Source organism: Ptychodera flava, chromosome 18 (genome assembly GCF_041260155.1).
Source record: "Ptychodera flava strain L36383 chromosome 18, AS_Pfla_20210202, whole genome shotgun sequence".
Taxonomy (NCBI): Eukaryota; Metazoa; Hemichordata; class Enteropneusta; family Ptychoderidae; genus Ptychodera; species Ptychodera flava.
Genome location: NC_091945.1, coordinates 38464184 through 38486099, shown reverse-complemented (window position 1 = coordinate 38486099; position 21916 = coordinate 38464184). Strand labels below are relative to the sequence as shown.

General features: G+C 38.1%; 1 protein-coding gene across 3 annotated transcripts in view; it reads right to left on the bottom strand.

Annotated features, from left to right (window-relative positions):
• Positions 1 to 690: 690 nt before the first annotated feature.
• LOC139117749 (nuclear receptor coactivator 5-like) overlaps positions 691 to 21916 on the bottom strand; it is a 57065-nt gene continuing 35839 nt past the window's right edge. For all 3 annotated transcript variants that reach the window (XM_070681003.1, XM_070681004.1, XM_070681005.1), the window contains 3 exons: positions 21416 to 21615; positions 3960 to 4274; positions 691 to 2787 (listed from right to left, as the gene is read on the bottom strand). In XM_070681003.1, the coding sequence (XP_070537104.1) occupies positions 1934 to 2787; positions 3960 to 4274; positions 21416 to 21615 (1369 nt within the window). In that variant the 3' untranslated portion in view covers positions 691 to 1933. The remainder of the gene's footprint in view (positions 2788 to 3959; positions 4275 to 21415; positions 21616 to 21916) is intronic.

Genomic DNA, 21916 nt, shown 5'->3' with positions numbered 1-21916 from the left:
CTGGACTGATATTCTGGTTTTTACTACTATATCCATATTTGGCCAGGCTTACCACTAGAAGCCTTCGTGAGTGGAACATCCTCATTTTAAAATTGTCCAGTTGGGCAACCTGTACCGGCATTTGCCCGTCTTACTGTGACTTTCCTTGCCCCTGCTACAAATCTTGAAACGCTGACATATTTTTTACAATTTGTTTTATTTTCTCCAGCACGTTGAAGGTCATTCAGTATTCACTATTCCTCAAGCCCATTTTCTTTCCTGATCGTGTATGGGCACACTTGCCAGAGTAAAATCCAGGGAACACTGTTACCTGAATGTTCACAGTATATAAACATTGTAATACTATTTCTTGCAACTTTCAACTCCTGTAAAACATACAGCACACACACTGACAGCAAAATATTTAGGAAGAGATTTCACATGGTCATGAGAACATCTTTCAAGAATGTTTTCACAGATTTGAAGTAATCTCTGACCTTGAAATGGGGAAAAAAATGGAATGGGCAGAAATTGTGAGCAATGGGTGGAAAATATCATACATATAAAGGTACAACAAAGTGTTTTTGTCCTAACTCCGAATATTTCATTTCAAAATTGCTGTCAAAAGTGTTTAATTGCATTAACGCACACAGTCAGGTGTTGTTTTTCACAGAATAACACAACATATTTTCAACACATCGTAGGAAATGCTTGTGTGTGTGTGAGTATATTAGAACTTTTATTGAACAACATCAAAAACTGACACTCACTGGAATACAAAATGACAAAGAAAGTAATGTGTTCCATCAGTGTTTTACATATGCTGTCTTCGAAATTTCTGTAATGGAAGGCTTCTACAAAGCAAAGTAACATCACAAAGTCCTACTATTTCTGACAAAATACACTTCCTACATACTTAATAATGGCCACAGAGTTTTCAGAACACAGATTAAAACATACTACACTTAAAACAAATGTGGTTGTGAATTACTTTCGAGATAAGAAAGAATACAACCTATGTTAGATTGGTTCTGCTGCTTTATGTTACATAATGATAAAAATACTCTTTTCTGATCTTGATCATAAACTATTGGCAGCACATATCACCTGAAGTACAAAATTGCAATGATGAAATGAACAGTTATTTGTTATTTTACCTATCTAAATGTTACCACCACTGGGTGTTCATAACCTCGACACTATGGAGAAATTGTTTCAGATTTCTCAAAAATTCATGAAAATTTCACAAATCCTGACAGTCATTCTAAGGGATCTACTGATCAAATACCAAACTATCAAACAAGCCATTTCTGCAGACTTATTAGAACACATTTAGAATTCATAATTTTGTGAATTTTTGACAGACTGGAAGGAGTTAAACCTTCAGACTTACAAACAACACCTAAATTTATTTGGTGGGCTAAAGTTAGGTGTTTTCATCAAAAAAAGGAAAGAATAGCCTCATAAGTTCAAACTTGTTTCATTGCAACATGTACAGAGCTAACTCAGATCATCAAATGGGACTTGTACTAATGAAAAACAATTGGAACAGTGGTTTCAAAGAATAAAGTTCAAGTGTATTGTTTGTTGATGAAGATAGCCAGATGAAGATAGCCAACAGGCTACTTGACAAACTCAGTTAATTAAATTGTTGAGCGCAAACAAGTAAAGTGCAACAATATTCAGTTAACTTCACCCACCAGGAAGTGTTACGTTCCATAAACCTTGACCAAGAAAAATGATGATCTAGGCCAATAAATTTTACTCTTTACATGAATTCCTGCAAGTAAAATCATAGCTTTATTTCTAATATCTGCAGAAAAAATGTACATATGTCTGTTCTTGGCTAATGTAGGTTGTACTTCTACGGTGAAATCTTACTGATTACAACTTGTACTATCAAATGTGACAAATATACCAAAAGACTAGAAATTAAAAACAAAGCATGTGTAATTTAGTAGCGGCCACCTCTCCCTCTGGCAAAACCACCCCGCTGCATCCCTGGTGGTCCCCTTGGCATGCCTCCCATTCCTATATCTCCGCCTCCCATACCTCTACCAGGACCTCCCATTCCTATATCTCCGCCTCCCATACCTCTGCCAGGACCTCCCATTCCAACCCCACCAATCATTGGCCCACCCCTTCCTCCACTCATTATTCCTCCTCCCATACTGCTTTGTAGAGGTACTGCTCCTCTGCCAACACCACCTCCACCATGCATGTTATCAAACCCAATACCGCCATCATTTCCACTCGGTGGAGTACTTAGAAGAGTTTTGCCCCTTAAACTTTGACCCCCTGATACACCCTGTACTATCTGGCCCACCTGACCCAAATTTTTCAGTAAGTTGGGTCCACTCTGTATTAAGTTATCCAATGCCTTCTGAACTGATGGATTATCAAAATTTATTCCAACATTGCTGGTGGCAGGTCCAGAATCAGAAGGTCCAGGAGGACCTCCTCCAACAGGAGCCCTGTTTCCAACAGACATTGCACCACTGACTGTTGAACCTGTGCTGTTTGAAATGGCACTTGAAACAGCTGTAGCCTGATGCTGAGCAAAGCTATTAGTTGGTGCAATACTTTGAGCCATTAAAGATGGTAAAGAAGTGGTTGCTGAGGAAACAGGCTCTGTTGGAGTTACTGATGCCTGAACATTAAATGAGCTTAATGTTCCTCCTGAAGGTAAAGTATTTGTGACAGTATTTGCTAAGCTGGTTGTCGCTGCTGTAGAACCACTTGGGTTAAAGATACTTAAAATCTTGGCTTGTAGTTCTGCCTGCTGTCCTGCTGTAGTCTTACCTTGATCTGCAGATGACAAAAATTGAAACACATATCTTGTTTAATCCTTGTGAAAGGTTATTTTTGATGCAGTAGGTTTAGAAAATACACACATCTATAACTGCACAGGGGCCTGATAGCTTAACAACTGTTATGATATTTCACTTGTAGAAATAGTGTGCTTCTCAAAACTAATGATAATTGTGAATGACGTTTTGACTACCAATGGCTGTTTGATCTCTAAAATGTTCATATCCTTTTGAACTTTGATGTGAACTGCAATACTTATGGAAAGTGACGTAGAGTAATTACAAAACATTCTAACCCCCAAAGCTTTCCAACAGACTTCCAAATCTGAGTTCTTTGCCAAAATTTATGCAATATCTTTGCAAGATTTACTGATCTACTGAGGAGAAACGTTCTTCAAGAAAGTTTTGCAATTGGTTGTCTAAGTTAAAGTATAAAGAGTACATTGATTATAGGTAAAGACGGAAAATCTGTTATACATCCTTGAAACAAAGTGAATTCCAAATTCAGAGCATAAGACACGACATGTGTGCATCTTTTACACGTTTCCACATACTGGAAATGATAAAATACAAGGTAGTGGAACATGCAGATGCCCTGATGCATGTACAATTTACAATCGAATTACATTTGAAACCGTTTCATCCATTGAGATTTGTAGGGTGAAAGAAATAGACTTAGCTGAATAAACAGAGACACTGATACAAAAACTCTATACATAACTTTAAAGTTTGATAAACTTTGCAATTTCTCCTAAATCAGGTGAATTAACATAATATATGATGCTAAATAATCAACATGACACTGGATATAGGAAAACTAACATGCTTTGTACTCTTCTGTGAGTCATATAGATAAGAAACGGTCATTGCATATTGGTTAGTAGTAACAGTTGGGAGTCTGCTGAAATTGATTATGTTTTCCTTGGTACTTGGGAATGGTGAAATCCAAACTGCGTACAAACTGTGTACACTATTTTATGCAATCTTGAGGAGATAAAAAGAAGGAAAAAGTAGATGAAATGACACTCCTATGCACTGCCAATATTCCTATGCAACTGCAAAATTCCTCCAAGGACAGATAACTTTGATTTCTAAAGTAAATAGAACATTCAATGAGTGAATACTGACATATGATGTCCATGAATTCACTTGATAATTGAGACTACTTACCAGATGTTGGTGTTGTTGTAGAAGCAGCAGCAGAACTTGCTGGTGCTAAAGCCGAAGTTGTACTTAGTGAAGCACCGGGCTGAGTTTCTAACAATTTCTTGTGACGTTCTTGTAGATATGCGATAACTCGGGTTAACTCATCAAGTGTCAACTGCTTTCCATCAGCCAATAAACACAACAACTGAGGAATAGATAACTCGACTTGGGCCAAGGCTAAATTGGAGGCCGCAGTTTTCTCACGAAGGTTTTGCATGTAACGTTCGAAGTTACGCGCTATGAGACTCAGGGCATCATCCAACGGCATGTTCCTATGTTCTGATAGAAAAAAATGTGCAAAGAGAGAGATTAAACACATGATATTTTGTCATCTTTAATGTACACATATGGAAAGCTATTGGCGGACATGAAAAGAATTGGGATTTGTGTTAAAAAATTATACAGTGGTCAGTAAAACTTAACACAATAGTAATATTGCATTAAGTTTGATTTCTGTATAGTCGTGCGCGATTCCATACGGTCTTCAATAGGAGCCTCCACTTTATTCAAAGTTGTCATGGCCGTAGTTGCTTGCACTTGCACTGAAATATTGAAAAGTGTAATGTAAATCTTCAAGTACAGAATAAAAAACTGCACTTCAAGAAGACTTTAAACGAGGCCCATTCACGCGCTTTACTATGCAGAAAAAACCTGTTACATATGATAATTCTGTGCAACATACGCAATTAACTGACTTTCAGTATGTATATACAACTACACTGTGTTCATTGTTAACAAAATTGATCTATTGTGCATACAGAAGATGACTTGTAATGTATGGGATGGAGCAATAATTAGGTCAGTCTAAGAGGTTTGTTTAAATCATTTCGAAATGATCTAAGGGTCTGGGAGTGGCCAAAATAATGAATGGAATGCAATGTTCAATATCAGGTAGAAAGTGTTATAAAATATTGTACACTCATCTCCTGGAAATTTGGATAGTAGTATTTGAATAATTATACTGTGAGCTAACATATCAGAAAAGGTATAGTAGTTTGAGAGATGATAGCTTCCATAGGCAATTGAACTGTGTGATACCTGGATGATGAAACTAGGAAACAGAAATTGTGTACAATAACAAGTAGTTCAAAACCAACGATGCAAACTTTGTATGTTTCAGTTTTGGTCACAGTCCTTGAAACCTCACAATGAAACTTATACAAGATCAATTTGCGTTCATGAAAAAAAACAATGAAATAAATTTAGTTTTAAAAATGAAAAACGCATTTGTTTTAAGTCTTTCAATACAAGTCCAGTTGAAGTGGTACATAAACAAAGAAATCTGATTTTGAGCCAAACATTAGACTCTATAAAGGTCCAGTGCCAAATACACACTTAAAAAACTGCTCTCAATCGAAATGTGTTTTCTAATTTCGTTGAAACATGACAAGATTATACGGCAGTTGAGTATTTCTACACTTCCAGTAATATTCATTCAAACATAATCTCAGACTGTAATTCAAAGCTTAAGTTTCTCCTCATTTGTTTATAGCCTGCTCAAACCATCTTGAATACACATTGCACTATCTTTAATCAAAAGTTCACTAACATAAGTTGTTATCTTGAGGTATCAATGTAATCAATGATTTAAACAAGTTCACATTTCTTAAAACCGAACTCACTCATTGTGTTACCGTGTGCAATTCACTGAGTAATGTTTATACAAAATTGGTTGCAAACTGTATGTACACAGTGGTATGAATAATACCATTTTACTACACACATGGCAAACATATTGGCCTCTCAGTCTCTGCATTATAGTGTAGACGGCCTAAGATGTGGCATGATGATTTTGGTTCTCTTGTGTTTTACCACAAAATGAATCAATGTTTCACTAATTTTGACAATCATGACAGTTAATCCAACCTTTTTGGAATAAATTTGATTTTGAAAGGCTTTTTCAGGAACCTAAAAACCTCAATCAAGCAGAATCAGTTGATGTGAAAAGTGTATGCTCATTTCCAAGATTAACAATGTGCTGTTGGTACAGACTAACACTTGATGTGAGATACATGCACAGCAATAGTATTGCCATTGTACGTGTGAAGATTGTCTTATTGCACGTATTTTCCATGAAAAAGCTTTTGATTGCATGTGTGAATCTTGGTAGCATGGCACAATACCTTTCAATTTTAAAGAGGAAAGTCCAGCGCCGTGGGCGCACAATAGGCATCGTCGTAGTGACGTTGGTTGTTGGTAAACACTGGGCGGGATGGTTAAACACTTGCTTAGTCGTTGGCTTATCAGAGAAACATAAACTATCTTTTACACCAGGAACTACCAATTATCACCTCTGCCTGAATATTACGGAAGTGTGTAGGGTTCACACAATTCGAGACTACATTATAACTAGGGTTTGTGGAGTGGTCGAGGGGCTGTGGTCTGGTCGACAGACCTTCCTTGACTGTGATTTCTTCGCTACTAAGGTGACTGTATGCTGTACTTTGTGAGTTCGAATCAAATTAAAATTTACTGAATTCAAATCACAGTCGTTTTGTGGTTCGATAGACAGCAATGCGATGACCGCTGTGGTATGCACTATAAATACATGTATAGGAAGTTATGAAACAGAATGGCCGCTCATGTATTGCCATGTTCCATCATATAATTTACTCAATAAACAGCAACGATGTATGGCTTTCAATACATCTCTAAATTTCTGCTGACCTTTTTGCGTCTAAGTAGATGTGTGCATATTCCGTTGCGATTTCAAATGGGACCCCGTTTTCAACCCCCTGGTTTCAACCTCGGCTTTCAACATGGAACAGATACTTTCTCACAACAGCAGCGGGTGATTTGAATGTGAAGGCGCTGTGATTGAAGCCAGTAGTTGAAATAGACATAGTATTACGAGCTTCGGAAGGAAGATAGAAAACGAAGGTCTTGACTTAGTTCAGGAGAAAATTTCCTCGGGCACTGTATTGAGTTCAAATCTAGCCCTGGACATCTCGTGCTCGGTACAAGCGCGTAAACTAGACATATAAACAATAGGGGAAAGTCTACCAAATAGATTATAGTCTCTAAGGACGGCAGCAAATTGTGATCGTAAGCAATCGTAAGTTAGAACCTTATGGCTTTTTTGGTTGGCAGTGATGTAGATAATAGCCTGTCACTGGTAAAAGACGGGTTACACGCGGCTTGCAACGGAAAAAAAAAACTTGTGAATTTGAAAAACAAATCTTCACTCATTCGTAAGCTTCACTCAGTGTAATTTTGGTATTTCGAACAAATCACAGAACAGGGTGAAGGAATTTTGAGTAAAACTGATTTAAAACGTTACGATCCCAAGTTTAGAGTTTGGTATGCAACAGCATGACCCGAAGTATAGTAAGCGCAGGTTGCATATCCGGTTACCTCGGACCTCGGAAAACATCGCCGACTGTTCGTAATATGCAAATGACATGTGACTGAGACGTAGTGGAAAAGTTGTCCGTAGTTCCATAGATGAGCCTACATATTGGAATACTATACGCTGCTTGCTGTTCACAATATGTTTGCCAGAAACTTCAACAAAAGGAAACTACTAGTAATCTGTGATAATGGTCAGCCAAGTATTTTGAAATACATTAGTAAAGAAAGTAAATGACGCTGATGAGTCCCCCAGGACAGCTGTGCAGGGCCGTGGTCATCGTCGATGAGTACTCGAGTATGGATGATCGATCTACAACGCAATGTTGACGTAGCCAGTAACAGTGGTAACAATGTAATCGACACTGAAATTTCAATTCCACTCTGCTCAACTGAATTGAATCAACTGATATAAACAATGACCAAACTTGTCACAATGCCAAAGGTACTTCCTCAAAATGTGGGTGGAAAGATTCAGTTTCGATGCCTGAAGGAAGAAAAGAAATTTTGATTGCCTTCAAAACGACGTGTGAATACTCTCAATGTTCATAACTTTTTAGAGGAACACATACAAAACGTTTTTTTCAAGACCACCAATCACTCGAAAAAGAAAATGCCGTTTCTTGCGTGTTTATTACATGTGTCTTATCGTGTACGTTGTATGTGGCTGTGTATGCGTATGTTTAGGTATATAACGGTGATTTAGTGATAAGTCAGTACGCTTTGTTAGTTGTGCTCGGTAGGGATCAAGATCGCCCAGGCCGCAATTTGAATTTTAGTAATCATGATTGGCAGCATACATTAACATTTAGAACAGAGGTCAAATGGACATTCTGGACCCACGCTTTGTGAAAATATGCGTTCTCTGTATTAAATAACTGTGTTTTTCAACGTTTTTTCGACATAAAGGCAGTCGCTATACATTCACAGGTGTCATGTATGAGATTGGACGGAAATTAACGCCGTTCACACGTCGAATTTCTGGAAATCTCGGAGCAAATCAAGTGCGTCTTACCCGTAGCGTGGCTTTTTCACATCTGCATAGTCTTACCATAATCCCCCTTTTGTAGGGGACTTTGGCGTTTAAGTGTTTGTATGCTATTCTTCAAGAACATTTTGTCCCACTCTGATGATTATGTATATCATAAATCCCCCGGGGGGGGGGGGGGCAATTGAATAGCAAATATTTGACTATAAGTCCCTTCAACACATCACTTTGTGATTGACAGCAGTTTGAAATGCACAATGGCTACCTCGTAGATGCTGCTGTCTACCAAAGCAGATTTTTCATGAATTCCAAATTTGAAACTGTAAATCAAACAGCATTGTGCCCATATGGCCATGTCCACGGTATTCACAAAAGATAATATGTTTGTACGGAGCTTCATTTATAACCTTCTAATAAGTTAACACCAACATCGATGAACATTATTGTATCAATGGTCTTGTTGCCTGCTACGTGAGGAGCTTTGCCACAGAAACAGTATTGGTATGGATTAAGACGACTTTGAGATTACTCTGATTAGTAACGTCACAACAAAGTACAATGACATCACAGCAGTTATCATACTAAGCAGTGTTCAATTTAAGATGTCAATACAGGGAGCCATTGTGGGCTGTAAGAGGTAAATGTTACTGTGGTTCCCCAGTCATTTTAACAGGGTTCCCCTTGTTATATCAATGCAATCAGATTTAGGGACAGCAGAAATGTTACCAGGGTTCCCAAATCATTTACCAATATTCCCAAACCTTAGCAAAAACACAGTTTACTTTATCTGAATATTCTGGGTTATCATATTTTTTGTCATTTTATACAGTCAATTTTTCATTACATTTTGATTTCTGGTCAAAAACTTAAACAAAATGCCGATTACGATCTTGAGCAGTCATAAAATCAACAAGGAAGTTAACATACAAAGTAAAGTGAAGCCTACACCTTAGATTTTCTCAAATCTCACCTTCCGTGTCAATAGACCTTTTCCCAGTTATCCCACAACGCTTTGCTGTGGCTGTATCAAACACAGTATTCACACAAAAAACAACAAAAACATACCAATTTTGTGCTGTACAACGGATTGTTATACAAGAATGATACAAATATTCAACACCAAAAACTTCCTTTGTATATTTTGTATCCATCGGCGACAATAATATGTCAGGTTCTAACCTGCCATAGTGTTCTATGAATAACATAACCTGCGTATACCTTCTGGCTAAAAAGTTCTGTAAGTAACATACACTTTGTATACCCTGACACGCACTGAATTATGGAACCTGGTACAAGAACTATACAGTCAACTGTTGGGACCTTTACCAGTGCCAGACATCACACACTCAAGTTGTCACTTGATAGTAGAATACACAATGCCTTTGTTCAAAGTTGTTTTCCTTATTTCAAGAATGAATTTAAGTCGAATGAATCCAGGCTTTGTGTAATCAGTTTGATTTGAAACACTTAACAGTGATATAACATACTGTGTCAGTTGTGCAAGGAAATCGTCACTAGATTAGTTTTGCTGTCTTTTGGCTATGGTTGTCAATAAGTATAAATTAAATCACTTCATGCCAGTTCATGCAATCATGAGAAACAATCAATCAAATCTTGTCTTTTACAATTTCTGTTGGATGTAAGTAGACTGTTGAAAGTTCTTAAAGGGACAAAGTCAGCCATTTTTCATGAATTTTGTTTGATATGAGACACTATTTATATTGTTTGACATGATGAAAGATACTGAATGAATAGATGACCATGCACATATTCCATCCCGGTTTTAGAGACGATAAATAAAACCATCGCAAGAAGAATAAATGGTCATGACCATTAACTCGGCTGTTCACATCCGTGTGTGAAAAAATGGCACGTCCTGCTTATGGCTCCAGATCAAGGATGCAGTGTTCGGGATTCACCTAAGCTTACTATCGAGACCATTTGCTGAAGTTACATTTTGACAGTCACCTTTGCATGCAGACCTTGAAGACCAATCTTGTTCTTCGATACACGTTTCTTTGCTGCAAAAGAGCACATTTTTCGAGAGGGCATTTCAAATGCCTACAAGCTGCAACAATCATGGAGCCGTTTGCCGACGACAGTGTTTATTCACAGTCTCTCTCGCTCACTGTGACTTATTGGCTAAATGGCGGATTGTTTTTGTCTCGTTTGTACCTCCATGTAGACTTACTTGCCCATGGACTGTGGGCATAGAATTTGAAATATCAAAAGGGAGTAAAGTGAAGGAAGAAACTTCAACAGACTGTCATGTTAGTATTGAGGTGATCGCCAGATTGAAGAAATATACTTTGGCAACTGACGCGTACATTGTGGGTACTGCATGTTGTGTATGCCTGGTCCTCTGGTCATGACTGTGTGAATACGCCGTATGATACTGTTCAATCCGGTGAGACATACTACTTTTTTCTTATCACGTCTAAAAGAAACAATTGTGAGACTAAGAACTTCATCCCCTCAAAATCTGATTCACACCCGGGTATAGGTTTCAACCCAGGCTTCGTCCATACAAAAATGTTCTGCAGTAATTACTGAGCTCAGAGTCTGCATGGCAGGGCTGTGTGTTACCGGCTATAGGCCTCCAGTAGTGATGCATGTCAAGGGGAATCAGTCTTGTGGTATCAGCTGTATCGGCGAACACAAAATTGTACAGATAAAGATAGACTTGCTCCAAGTCTGTAGGCATATAGGGTCAAGGTATCAAAACTGAAGGACTAAACATCAGCAGACCGACGCGCTAATGGCAGGCTGTTGCGTAGTCGTGGGGTGAACGCCTTGCTTGACCAGCTAATAACTCAGCTGCCGAGGAAAGCCAGGTGACATGGGGCAAGTCTAAGATAAAGGTTCAACGATGTGTTCCTGTTGGTGGCATGAATTTTACAGTATTCACAGAAATTAGTGATCCAGGCCGATTTCCTATAAGTGGCTATTTGTGTTTGTTTAGTGGTCTTTGACTTCTGTAAAACCACTGTCAGTCAGCGAAGCAAATGCTGCAAAAACTGCCATGCGATCCAAGTGACCGGAAGACAAGGGTGACTGCTGCTATTTGAAGTCGTGGACATTGCTGTCCATGTACTCACTTGTGGTTCAAAATACCGTTCAACTGTAACAAATAATTACATGAGGCACAGAGAAATCCCTGTTCAATAACATTCGCACAGATTTTGTGTATCAAGAGGTAACCAACGATCGATAGTACTCGGCGGTTCCATGATGTCACCGATGTTCATTTGCACCTCCGGGTGCGATGTTTCAATGTTTGATCGTCTGGATCATGCCATGTTTGAAAAAAACATGGAATGGTAGAAAAATGCCCCAAATAAAAGTCTATGAAGATGCAGGTTTATGATCAAGATTTGCTCACCATAAAATGCAAAGAAAATGTATGACTCTACTGTTTCACTATCAGTATCACGGTAGCAATCTTACATGGTTTTAGTTTTATCATAGAACAATTGGGTCTATGGTATTATTTCTGTTTCACAGTCTGTGTCATTCGATAAATAGTTAAGCTTACGAGCAAAGTCCCTTTTACATGTAAGTTTCACGATTTTACAGTAGTTCGTTTTGGCGTACGTGTGCTCTTCGTTATCCATTGTACTGAAGGTTGTATGAAGATTACAGGCCGCTCATGCACTCTTCCAAACAATGATCTGAAGTCGTGAGCGCATTAATTTATTATGTGATGGGGTTTAACTATGGAGGTTAATTTGGTTATCCCCAAAAATCGCGTCCACAGCCACACGCAGGCTACCAACAGCAGTGGGAGACTGAATATCCATGGTTACGTTTCGATGTATAAATATAAATGTATAAATACTGAAGCCTGCCAGTGCCTGGATATCTGCAATATAAAACTCTAACCTCTGGGTTGCCCGATGTTTTTGACGGTCGCGTGTATACCCTTTGCTGTTATGTTTCAGCATGTTTGAAACATAGCCCAGTTGTTAAAGTTGTTTGTTGAACTGCTTTCATTAAAATAATGTTACATGTACATCGTACAATCCGAATTGGTAGTGTAGAGTTATTGAACGGCTCATCGTAGTTTGTAGTCAGTTTTTTCATCAATCGAGTGCGGAAGTGAAATTACACATGGCAATACAGCCATTACGCAATTTTAGCAGACTGATGTGAATGCCGTACGCGAGGAGAAAAAAGTACTGGTTATGTCACTCTCATGTCATGTAAATTTGCAAGACACGACAACAAGCATACATTAGATGTGTGATCTTATTTGAATTTTGTGGCTCATTCAATTTTTCCATTTGTCAGTAAAGGGAATAAGATTCCTCCAGAGACAGCGATGTCAAAAGTTGCCTCATAAATAGATTACATTCAAATGTACATATGGTCCAGGTAACGCAGAATGGATGCTATTTGATCACTTGTTGGACCACCTCTACTCAAGAATGTCTTTTGGAGCCATGTCAGACCTGCAACACTTTAAAATGATGTTTGTGTATGCACTTTATGATTTTCATATTCGCTTTAAGGTGCTGAATAGTTAGAGGTCTCTCACTGCCAACTTAGATTTTCCACATGTAAAGATCACGTGACTGACAATAGTGTAGCCTAATGGTTCTACTCTGGAACATACCAGACGTTGTATGTTCTGCGGAATCAGTACACCAAAGAGACCATGATGGTGGTACAAACCTACCCACATGTACAGAAATACAGGTCTTTCTGTGTGCATTTGTGTACATGGTTTTGTTTGTACTATAGCCCATTGAAAATTTTGGGTTTCTCAGGAAGTTATTATTTGAATGGAGAACATTTTTTATAAGCTGTACTAGTTCAAATCATTACAAATTGTCACATATTAAATTTGAAGATCTTACACACTGTCAGTGTTGCATTGTTTCATGAGGTGAATGTACTTCACGCGAATAGTGTTAATGACCTCTGTGGTACAGGTAATACAGAATTAAGATTCAATCCATCCTGTAATGCACAATCACAACCATTTCAGATGTACATTATATTTTTTCACTGAGTGCAGGGTTCTCCGAGGAGTTTTTGATAGAGTAAAAAGGCTAATTTGCATAAAATAGTATTGGGAGATGTTGCATTGAGGGTTGAGCTGAACTTCCTGGTAAGGTACTATTTTAAAACAAACAATTCTCCTGTCTTTGACATTGTGGTGATCAAATTATGCCAACTATATTTAAGTGGTGAATCAATATAATCAGTCTAAAGACACTTGTGTTGCAATCCTAAGACTTCATCACAAATAAAAACTGCACTACGATACAGTCACAGTTACTCTACCGTGGCGACAGCAAACTTTACATAAGACACAACCTTAGCCAAATAGGCTTCCGGGTCATATTCTATTTAAATTACACTTTAAAACAGCTTGTATCTTTTGAAAACATTAGTCATACAAATCACCAACGAATATAAAACCCCTGAAGTTTGGCTAAGAGAATGCAAAATTGTGTTTACTTTTGTATTGGTACAGAGTAGACCAGCTACGCAAAACTCGACGACCTGAAAGCCCTTCTTACAAGTTAAAAGCTCACAGCCATGTTAGCATACCCCTTAATACTCGTCCAGAAAATGTTAAAATATTAAAGCTATAATTCTTTGTTTCCGATATAAAAACAAAGATACATATGACAAAATGTTGATAACTAATTAATTAAATTGGTTGTTTGATTACGGCAAACAGTTGTTAGATTTCTGATTGGATCCGCTAACCATGTAGATGGAGACTCTATGGAAGCCTTAGCTCTGTAGCTGGTAACAAACAGCCCTGCTACGAAGAGCTACGATGGCCTTTACATTTTTGTAAGTTGCCATGGATGAAGAAAATAACTCCATGGAGGGTTAGTTTTCTTTCGACATATTGATACTGACACAGATTGCAACAGAATGAACTGGCGTGTTAGGTGAAGCCCAATTGTCAAACCAAAATCTTTTAGTGGTGTCCACCAAAAGCCATCGTGATGTAGTTCTCACATTCTCACTTTCTCCCTTTTCAGAAATGCTGCGCACTACACAGCAGTGTTATGTGCTTGTCAATCACGTAGATACCATGTCAGCATGTCAATGCATAAGAACTTTGGATGATGACAACAGTCAGCTTGGTTGGTGGAATTAAAAGCTTCCAGTACCGTCAAGGTTGGGACATGTGAAATTGTTCTGCTGTCATCACTATTCATACAAATTGACAAGAGTACCGTAATAACCACTGACATTGTAAAACAAAGACACTACAAATTATGTGTTAATCCCTCTTGCTTTCATGTGATGAATTATTGTACAGAAGTTGACCAGTTAGTGACATTGTGAACATTTTGCCCGTAAGCCTGATAGTGTAGCAGTGAGATCAATAGCATCACGGGCGTGAACAATAGCATCATGGGCCGCGATGCTGTTTTGGGCTGTGGAGAAACCTGGAGTGATCTTTAGTCATTGTAGACTCTGTGATTGAGAATGACAGCAAGCAGTGTATACTGGTGGTCATTCAAATAATCTTAGAATTCACAGTTGCTATGTAGTTTCAAAGCTTATTCAAATGCTTTCATATCTTAAATTTGAATATAAAAAATACCGCCAATGGCACTTCAACATAATGACTGCCTAGTATTATCGGCATTTACCAACAACCCCACTCACTGTGAATTAGACAGACCACGAAGTCAATGTGCAACATATAGCTGAAAGACTATTTTCACATTGTGATTTTAAGCCCATTTTTGTGAGAAAAGGGACATGTATATGCAGTGTTCGCGCTAGCGCTCGCCACACTCGCAAAATGCGAATAAAACTCATTTTCCAAAAAACTTTTGAAAGTCATTAGCCACGCTTGCGAATTGAATTTTTCACCCCAAAATTGTTTGGACACATCGTCGGATCAATCACTCAACTACGATCGCCTCTGCACTATTACTTCGGGTGCTGGAAGCGACCCGAGGAATGTATAAATTTTATATGGGGAAACAAATTCACAACCCTGAACTCAGGGGCTAGCAGTTTTTACCGCCGGGCAAGTAATTTTTGGTACCTCTACTAGCCCGATGGGCTAGCGTATGAAATGTAGGAGACAGCTGAGGAGAGTAGCAAAGTTGATATCGATTGGGAGCAAACGACATGTAGAAACGCATTGCCTGCAGCAAAATGAACACAGAGACGGACGTTTCCGAGCCTATGTAACTGACATGAAATTCCTCATCCAAGTTCGATTTCAAAGAACGTATGCAATTCTGGGATGAAGAAGACGAATTTCTAGGAAATTGCAGCTTGAATTTAATCTCGGAAAAAAGACTAACAAACCACACGATTTGACGTCAAGCTCCGTAAAAATTCAATTGAGGTGGGTCTACAGTACATGTATGCACTGTGATTAGGCCGTAGCAGCACGCAAAAACACAGACCTTTCAAAAATAAAATAAACAATATAGCAATGAAATTTGTTGTAGTCATGAGTGAAATGCCTCAAATAAAAGCGTCATTCATTTGGATCGTGCTGTGAAATCTCTCTTGTCAAGAGAGAAAATAATCGTCCATCGCATCGCGACGTTGAGACAACCGGACTGGCATACAGCTATGGCAGATATGACATCAAAAAAGGACTCTTCTATTAGGGAAGAGGGACCGAGGATTAACAATACCACAAATAAGTTTGGTTTTACTCGCAGTTCCGTCACTTGAACATCCATTCTCCATTACTTGGTTACCCTGTATTGCTTTCTTTTATCAGTAAGGTAATCTTATCAAACGTAATGGGTTTGTAAACGTTTGTGATATTTGCTAACCCCTTTCAACAAATAGTGCGCTCATCATGACCGTCCATGCTTTTGAATACAACAAATGCATGTGGGAGTCAACCACCATCGTTGCATCGGACACTTCAATCGCATGACATACTACTTTGTGTGTGCTTTGTTGTTGTTGCTGTTGTTGTAATTTCATTTATTTCCGCAATTATTACATGGGTATCAAGGAGCAGAATGCTTCCGATGCTTAGGGTTATTGTGTTCACAGAGAAATTCACATGGAGCTCCCGTGGTTGTAGGAAAGCACAAAAGCGTACATAGCATTGTGATCAGATCAGGTACTGCAATGTTATATCATGTGTAAATGGTCATGCTCTACGCTAAAAAAATGACTGATTCGTATCTTCAAGGAGAGAAAAGTCTGTGGTACTTTGCTATAGTTTTTGGTACACAAGTTTCGTAAATTTAGGTACAAAATCTTCATGTCAGACGCAACGTTTCCCTCACATTTTGCAGCTGGAGAGCAGGCAGTGAAACCACAAGTCACAGGCAGGCCAGTTGAAACTGGCTGGGCTAGCAATTTTTTGTCTTCTTGCCCGGGGACAAGTGAGTTTATGACTAAAAAATGATTTGCTCATGAAGTGTGTTTAGAAATGTTCCAGTGACATCCAACATTGTTTACTTTGAATAACAGAGTCACATCAGTTGCACATCTTTGTGATTTAAGTAAGATATTAGCGTGGCTAATCAATTTTTGCTGTGGCCAATTTTTTTTGCATCAATTAGCCACACCAGCAGACCGTGACTAATTTGAAAAAATCCTAGCACGAACACTGTATATATATATATATATATGGAGAAAAAAGCAGAAGAGATATTTGTAAATGGTTTGTTCAGCGACAATCATGTATGCATCTCTTAAAAAATTTTGGGGTTATACGGTATAAAAGTAGTGTAAGAATAACGAGGATAGAATAAGTGTAGTAAAGCTACCAGTTGACAGTAATTAAGATTACAAAATTATACACTAAAGCTAAGGAAATCTGAATGAAATAAATGTTGAAAGTAGTAATTGAAGCTAAGATAGGAATAAACTGTATAACTGCTTAAAGGTTGGCAGAAAGCCACCACAGGAATTGGTCCATACCATGGTGGTGGAAACGTAGAGCCAATCTTGCCTGCCACCCATATTACAAAAAGTCTATAAATATTAAAATCAATATAAGGGGCAAGATGATCGAGTAGGGCAGCAAAGTCATGGTCATCTTTTTGTCTAATACCTTGTGTAAGTTCATGAACTTTACATAAATCTTCAGGGATCACTTTGGGGCGCGATAACGCAATATCTATGCTCAAAAATCAGAAAAAATCGCATTCAGCAAAATCAATTGGGCAAACAAGTCGCGCCGATAATGCATGTACATGATACATTTACGCCATCTAAATTCATCGGTAATATTTGGCAGGTTTTCAGTACAGAACCACTCATTATGTCACCATAGAGAGCGCTACAATTACGCTAGAAAAAGCTAGAACCAAACAGCGTTTGTGATTGGTTGCTAACAGGAAGTTTTGCGTTCATTGACAAATCATTGGAGTCGATACAGCAAGTGTTCATTGCTGATGTACAGCACGTTGTCGTCGCTCAAAATGGCGCTTTCAAAGGAATTTGTGTCCAGTACGAGTGGAAGTGCCAAGAAAAAACGAAAATACACTATTCTGGACTACTGTACTTCCGTTACTCCCGCACTAGAAAGTATGGATTCCATCGCCTCTGATTACAACTACACTCAGTGTGACAGTTTTCGGACAGGGTAGTGAATTTTGCCAAAAGCCGTTTCATAAATGACGAGCACTACGAAATCTTATTATCATACCTTTCGAAACTTTATTGTGTTTATCCTCAAACTGTTAACATTGACAGAAGTGGCATTTTTTACCCATGTTGAGTGCGTAGTAATCTGACTGCTATCGCAGTGATCGGAAGTCGTATTTCAATTTCGATGTGTTTAGAAAACTATATGGAAATATTTCGTGATAATTAGTTACCTTTAATCCAAGGACAACGCAACTATATTTCGATGTGTATAGCGCTTAGATATCTGGCTGTCTCTGTGTGTTGCGTTCGACACCTTGTATCGCACGGTGTGGCTAACTTCGCCAAGTTTGTAGCCCGAAATAGCGTCTACCGAAAAAAAAAACTATTCAAAATGGGACGGCAGCGTCACCTGACTTAATATCAGGTAGCATGACTTGTAAAAGGCTATTAATACGGAGTGAAGTGAGTACAACCATGGATGTCATTAAATGTCCGAAAATTGACGTCATCCGAAAACTGTCACACTGAGTGTATTGTTATGCAAATTAACCAATATGCAGAAAATCAGGGAAAGTTAGGTTCCCACAGACTTTGAAATTCTCCCACTGTGCTTTTTTCATGTGGGATTTTATCTCATGCAGTTCTTGAGCCAGGGTAATCCCTGATCTTGCTATAGATTTGTTGCTAATGGGCAATAACTGTGTTTCAGATCATTTGAGAGCAATCCATACATGACAGGTTTTAATTGTAATATAGCTTCTATTTAAAGGAGAGAAAATTTTCAAATAATTTTTGTTTCCTGTAATTTCCTATGTGAACACACAGACACATGATCCGGACAGATGCTGGTGCTAGATTGATAACTAACCTAAACCTTGTAACTTCATTGTCTAAGAGTAAAGACTGTAACATGTGACGTCGCGGATACTTAAAGCCGCACTTTTCAATCCCAGCTTCTTGCATTAGTGGAGTTCTCCTCCCAGTCAAACGCTTGGCCAGTACGATGTTTGATTTCTATAACATTAATTACACAAACTGATCTCAACCTTTTGTCACCTTTTGCTAATCCTGCAAACAGAGTTTATACAAGAGTTTGATTGACGGTCGGTTCAAATCGGAAACGGTCATGATTCCCCACCAACAACACTCAAATTTCCTAAAAAAATCGTCTTCCAGTCACGTTAGAAGTTAAATATAATCACTGAGTACAATCGGCAGAAGCTTTGCGCTGACTGCTTGGAGTCTGTCTGTGTTTTTGCGACCGGACAAAACTAAAAAGTGGCATTTTCTGGAGCATGTGCCCGTGTGTTACCTGTTCGGTGTCCACTTACACAATGAACGTCGCCATAGCTTCGCATCCTTTTAAAGGGAGGCTCCACCTTTAATCTCTGGAATGTGAATGTCAAAGTCTGTACATTGACTCAAGGATGTTTACTTGATTGAAGTGAGCAGATGTGAGATAATTTTGGGACACAACCTCAATAAAAATCTTCAGGAAGTCTTTTGTTGTCTCAGGCTGTTATCACATTTGTGGGACACAAACATGTTCCTGTGCAGCATGGGTCAGTCTACTTTCAAAGCATCACCATTACCAATGAGAAGTGAACTGAAGTCACAAACAAATCTTATTTCCATGCTAACAAACCATGTTTGAATGACACTACAAATCTCTGCCACTATATCACGTACAAAGAACATCTGGTCTTGAATCAATGCGCATATAAATAGGTCAAGTAGTTCAGTCATGTGACTAAGTCATATGACAAATGCCTAGGGTCGTCTCCAATGTGAGAATCTAAAACATGAAATATCTTTTTTTATCGCTTTTGTTGCCCGAAAGAGCGTGGAAATCTTTGATACTTCGAATCAGCCATTCTGCATATTTCTAACATTCATCAAAACCACATTTCTGTTTGACAACTCATAAAACAGTTCAAAATGCAGGATTGGTGTACCTTCTAAAAATACATATATGAAAGACCCCCAAAAATTAATTAGTTGAAAATGGGGGTTAGCAATTTCCCAACATCATCTAACTGCTACTCTGTTTGCTCCATTTTAACAAATCGGAACCTTCAACACGGTCTGAAGATCTGTACCAAATATCAACGCGGCCTATTCAGAGTTTTTTTAACTTTTTGTCGTTTACAGAAAATTTTCACTGTCCGACGTCAACTCAACTCATCACAATAACATAATGACCTTCGGTCATTATGTTAATAAAAATTAACAATCTTCACAGTAACTTTCTCATAAAACTTATCTTTACAATGCATGCAGTCAATTTTGAATTTTATCTGCAATAAAGGTAACTACAACATGCTCCTTGGAACATTCAAAAATGTCTGTGATCATATCTCAGACACAATGCAGAGTCATACAACACTTCTCAACCAGATTTGTAATAAATACACACACACACACACACACACACACACACAACTAAAAAACATTCATAATGAATATAGGGCAGCAGTATCACCACACAAGGGTAATGTAAGGCCTCAGTATTCAAAAGTATATTGAGAGAACAATGTATCTGAAAGATTTTCTATGGACATTTTTCTGAATAAATTGAAAAATCTTGTTACATCTTGTATATCATTATTTAACCTTAGTACACTGTGTAAGGTATTTACAGGATTTGTTTCATGAGTTTTTATGTTTGATGCACAACGACGCAAGTTGTGAGGATAGTCATGTTTAGTTATGGAAATGCTAACGACATACACTGAAGTTAAACCTATTAACTGTACCAATAGAACTGTAGAATTGTACAATCTAGCCATCTAAAATTTTTGCAGTCACATAAGCCTTTATCACATTGTCAAATATTTTATATAATAATTATGTTCATCTAGTCTTATGATATAGCACTTATAGTATATCAAAACTAACAAGCCATACAAACCTTGAAAACTGAGACTTTCCAAGGATACTGAATGCTATAATTCCACTTGCTCTGCCAGTACGAGACAAATCTTTTCAAAGTTTGTGGTGATAGCATTGCTTCTGGTTGTTTTCACAGATATGATATGAAGATAACATCAATTTCACAACTCTGATACTTTTCATGATATTTTCAAGTCAACTTATGCCAGAGAAATGTTATTGTTAAAACTCTTGTAATGCAGTGCTTTGTTCATAGATCCCACTGTAAATGGATCTTTTCCATGATCAAAGACACGATTTGCTGACAGTGTCTGGAAGTCCACCTAAGAGCAAACATGGAGTCAATGGTTTCTTCTGGCATGTAATTATTATTTCCAAATCTTTAGCAAACTTCTGGGCACAAGGACTGTTATTGAAGAGCCAGTACAACTGGTGACATATATTCAGATGATCACTGATATATCTAGATATGTTCATGTACAAGTGGGCCATGAGGAATTTAACTTGCCACTTTGCAAGTTTTGTGTCTAGTCTTTAAAGGTCATGACGAGAGGTATTCCTCTTGAACATTTAATTCACATTTGTGAAGAAACTGGAATAAAACTGCCAGTAAATGATGGAAAGCACATACCTTGTGGTGTTCCATGTAGTATATTGAGGGTGACTGATCTATGCAAAGCATGTTGACTTGTGACAATGATAGCATAGAGCACACCACGTCTTGAGACATCATCAAGAGCTTGTGCCAGTGATATGTCTGTTCCCAGGTAAGTAATGTCAACAACCAATCCAACCTGCTTCAGAGATCGTTCCACTGACTCTGCATACTCTCTGGAAGAATTACAACAAATGTCAAATAGAAAGAATCCTACATAAACCACCATAGCAATGTACATGTTATTGGATGCTGAAATGTGTAAAACTATGGTGAAGGTCAACAAACTGTGAGAAAGATCAGCATTTATTTTTCTGTAAATTCAAAATAGAAAAATCACGCAGGCAAGGGAAACATCCACTAAACAATAAAAAAGAAACAGAACTGTGTTCCATTTAAACAACAAAATTGCCAACAAAATGACCTTGCTGATTGAACTGATATTTTTATTTAAACTTCACATGAGACTTTGAGTAA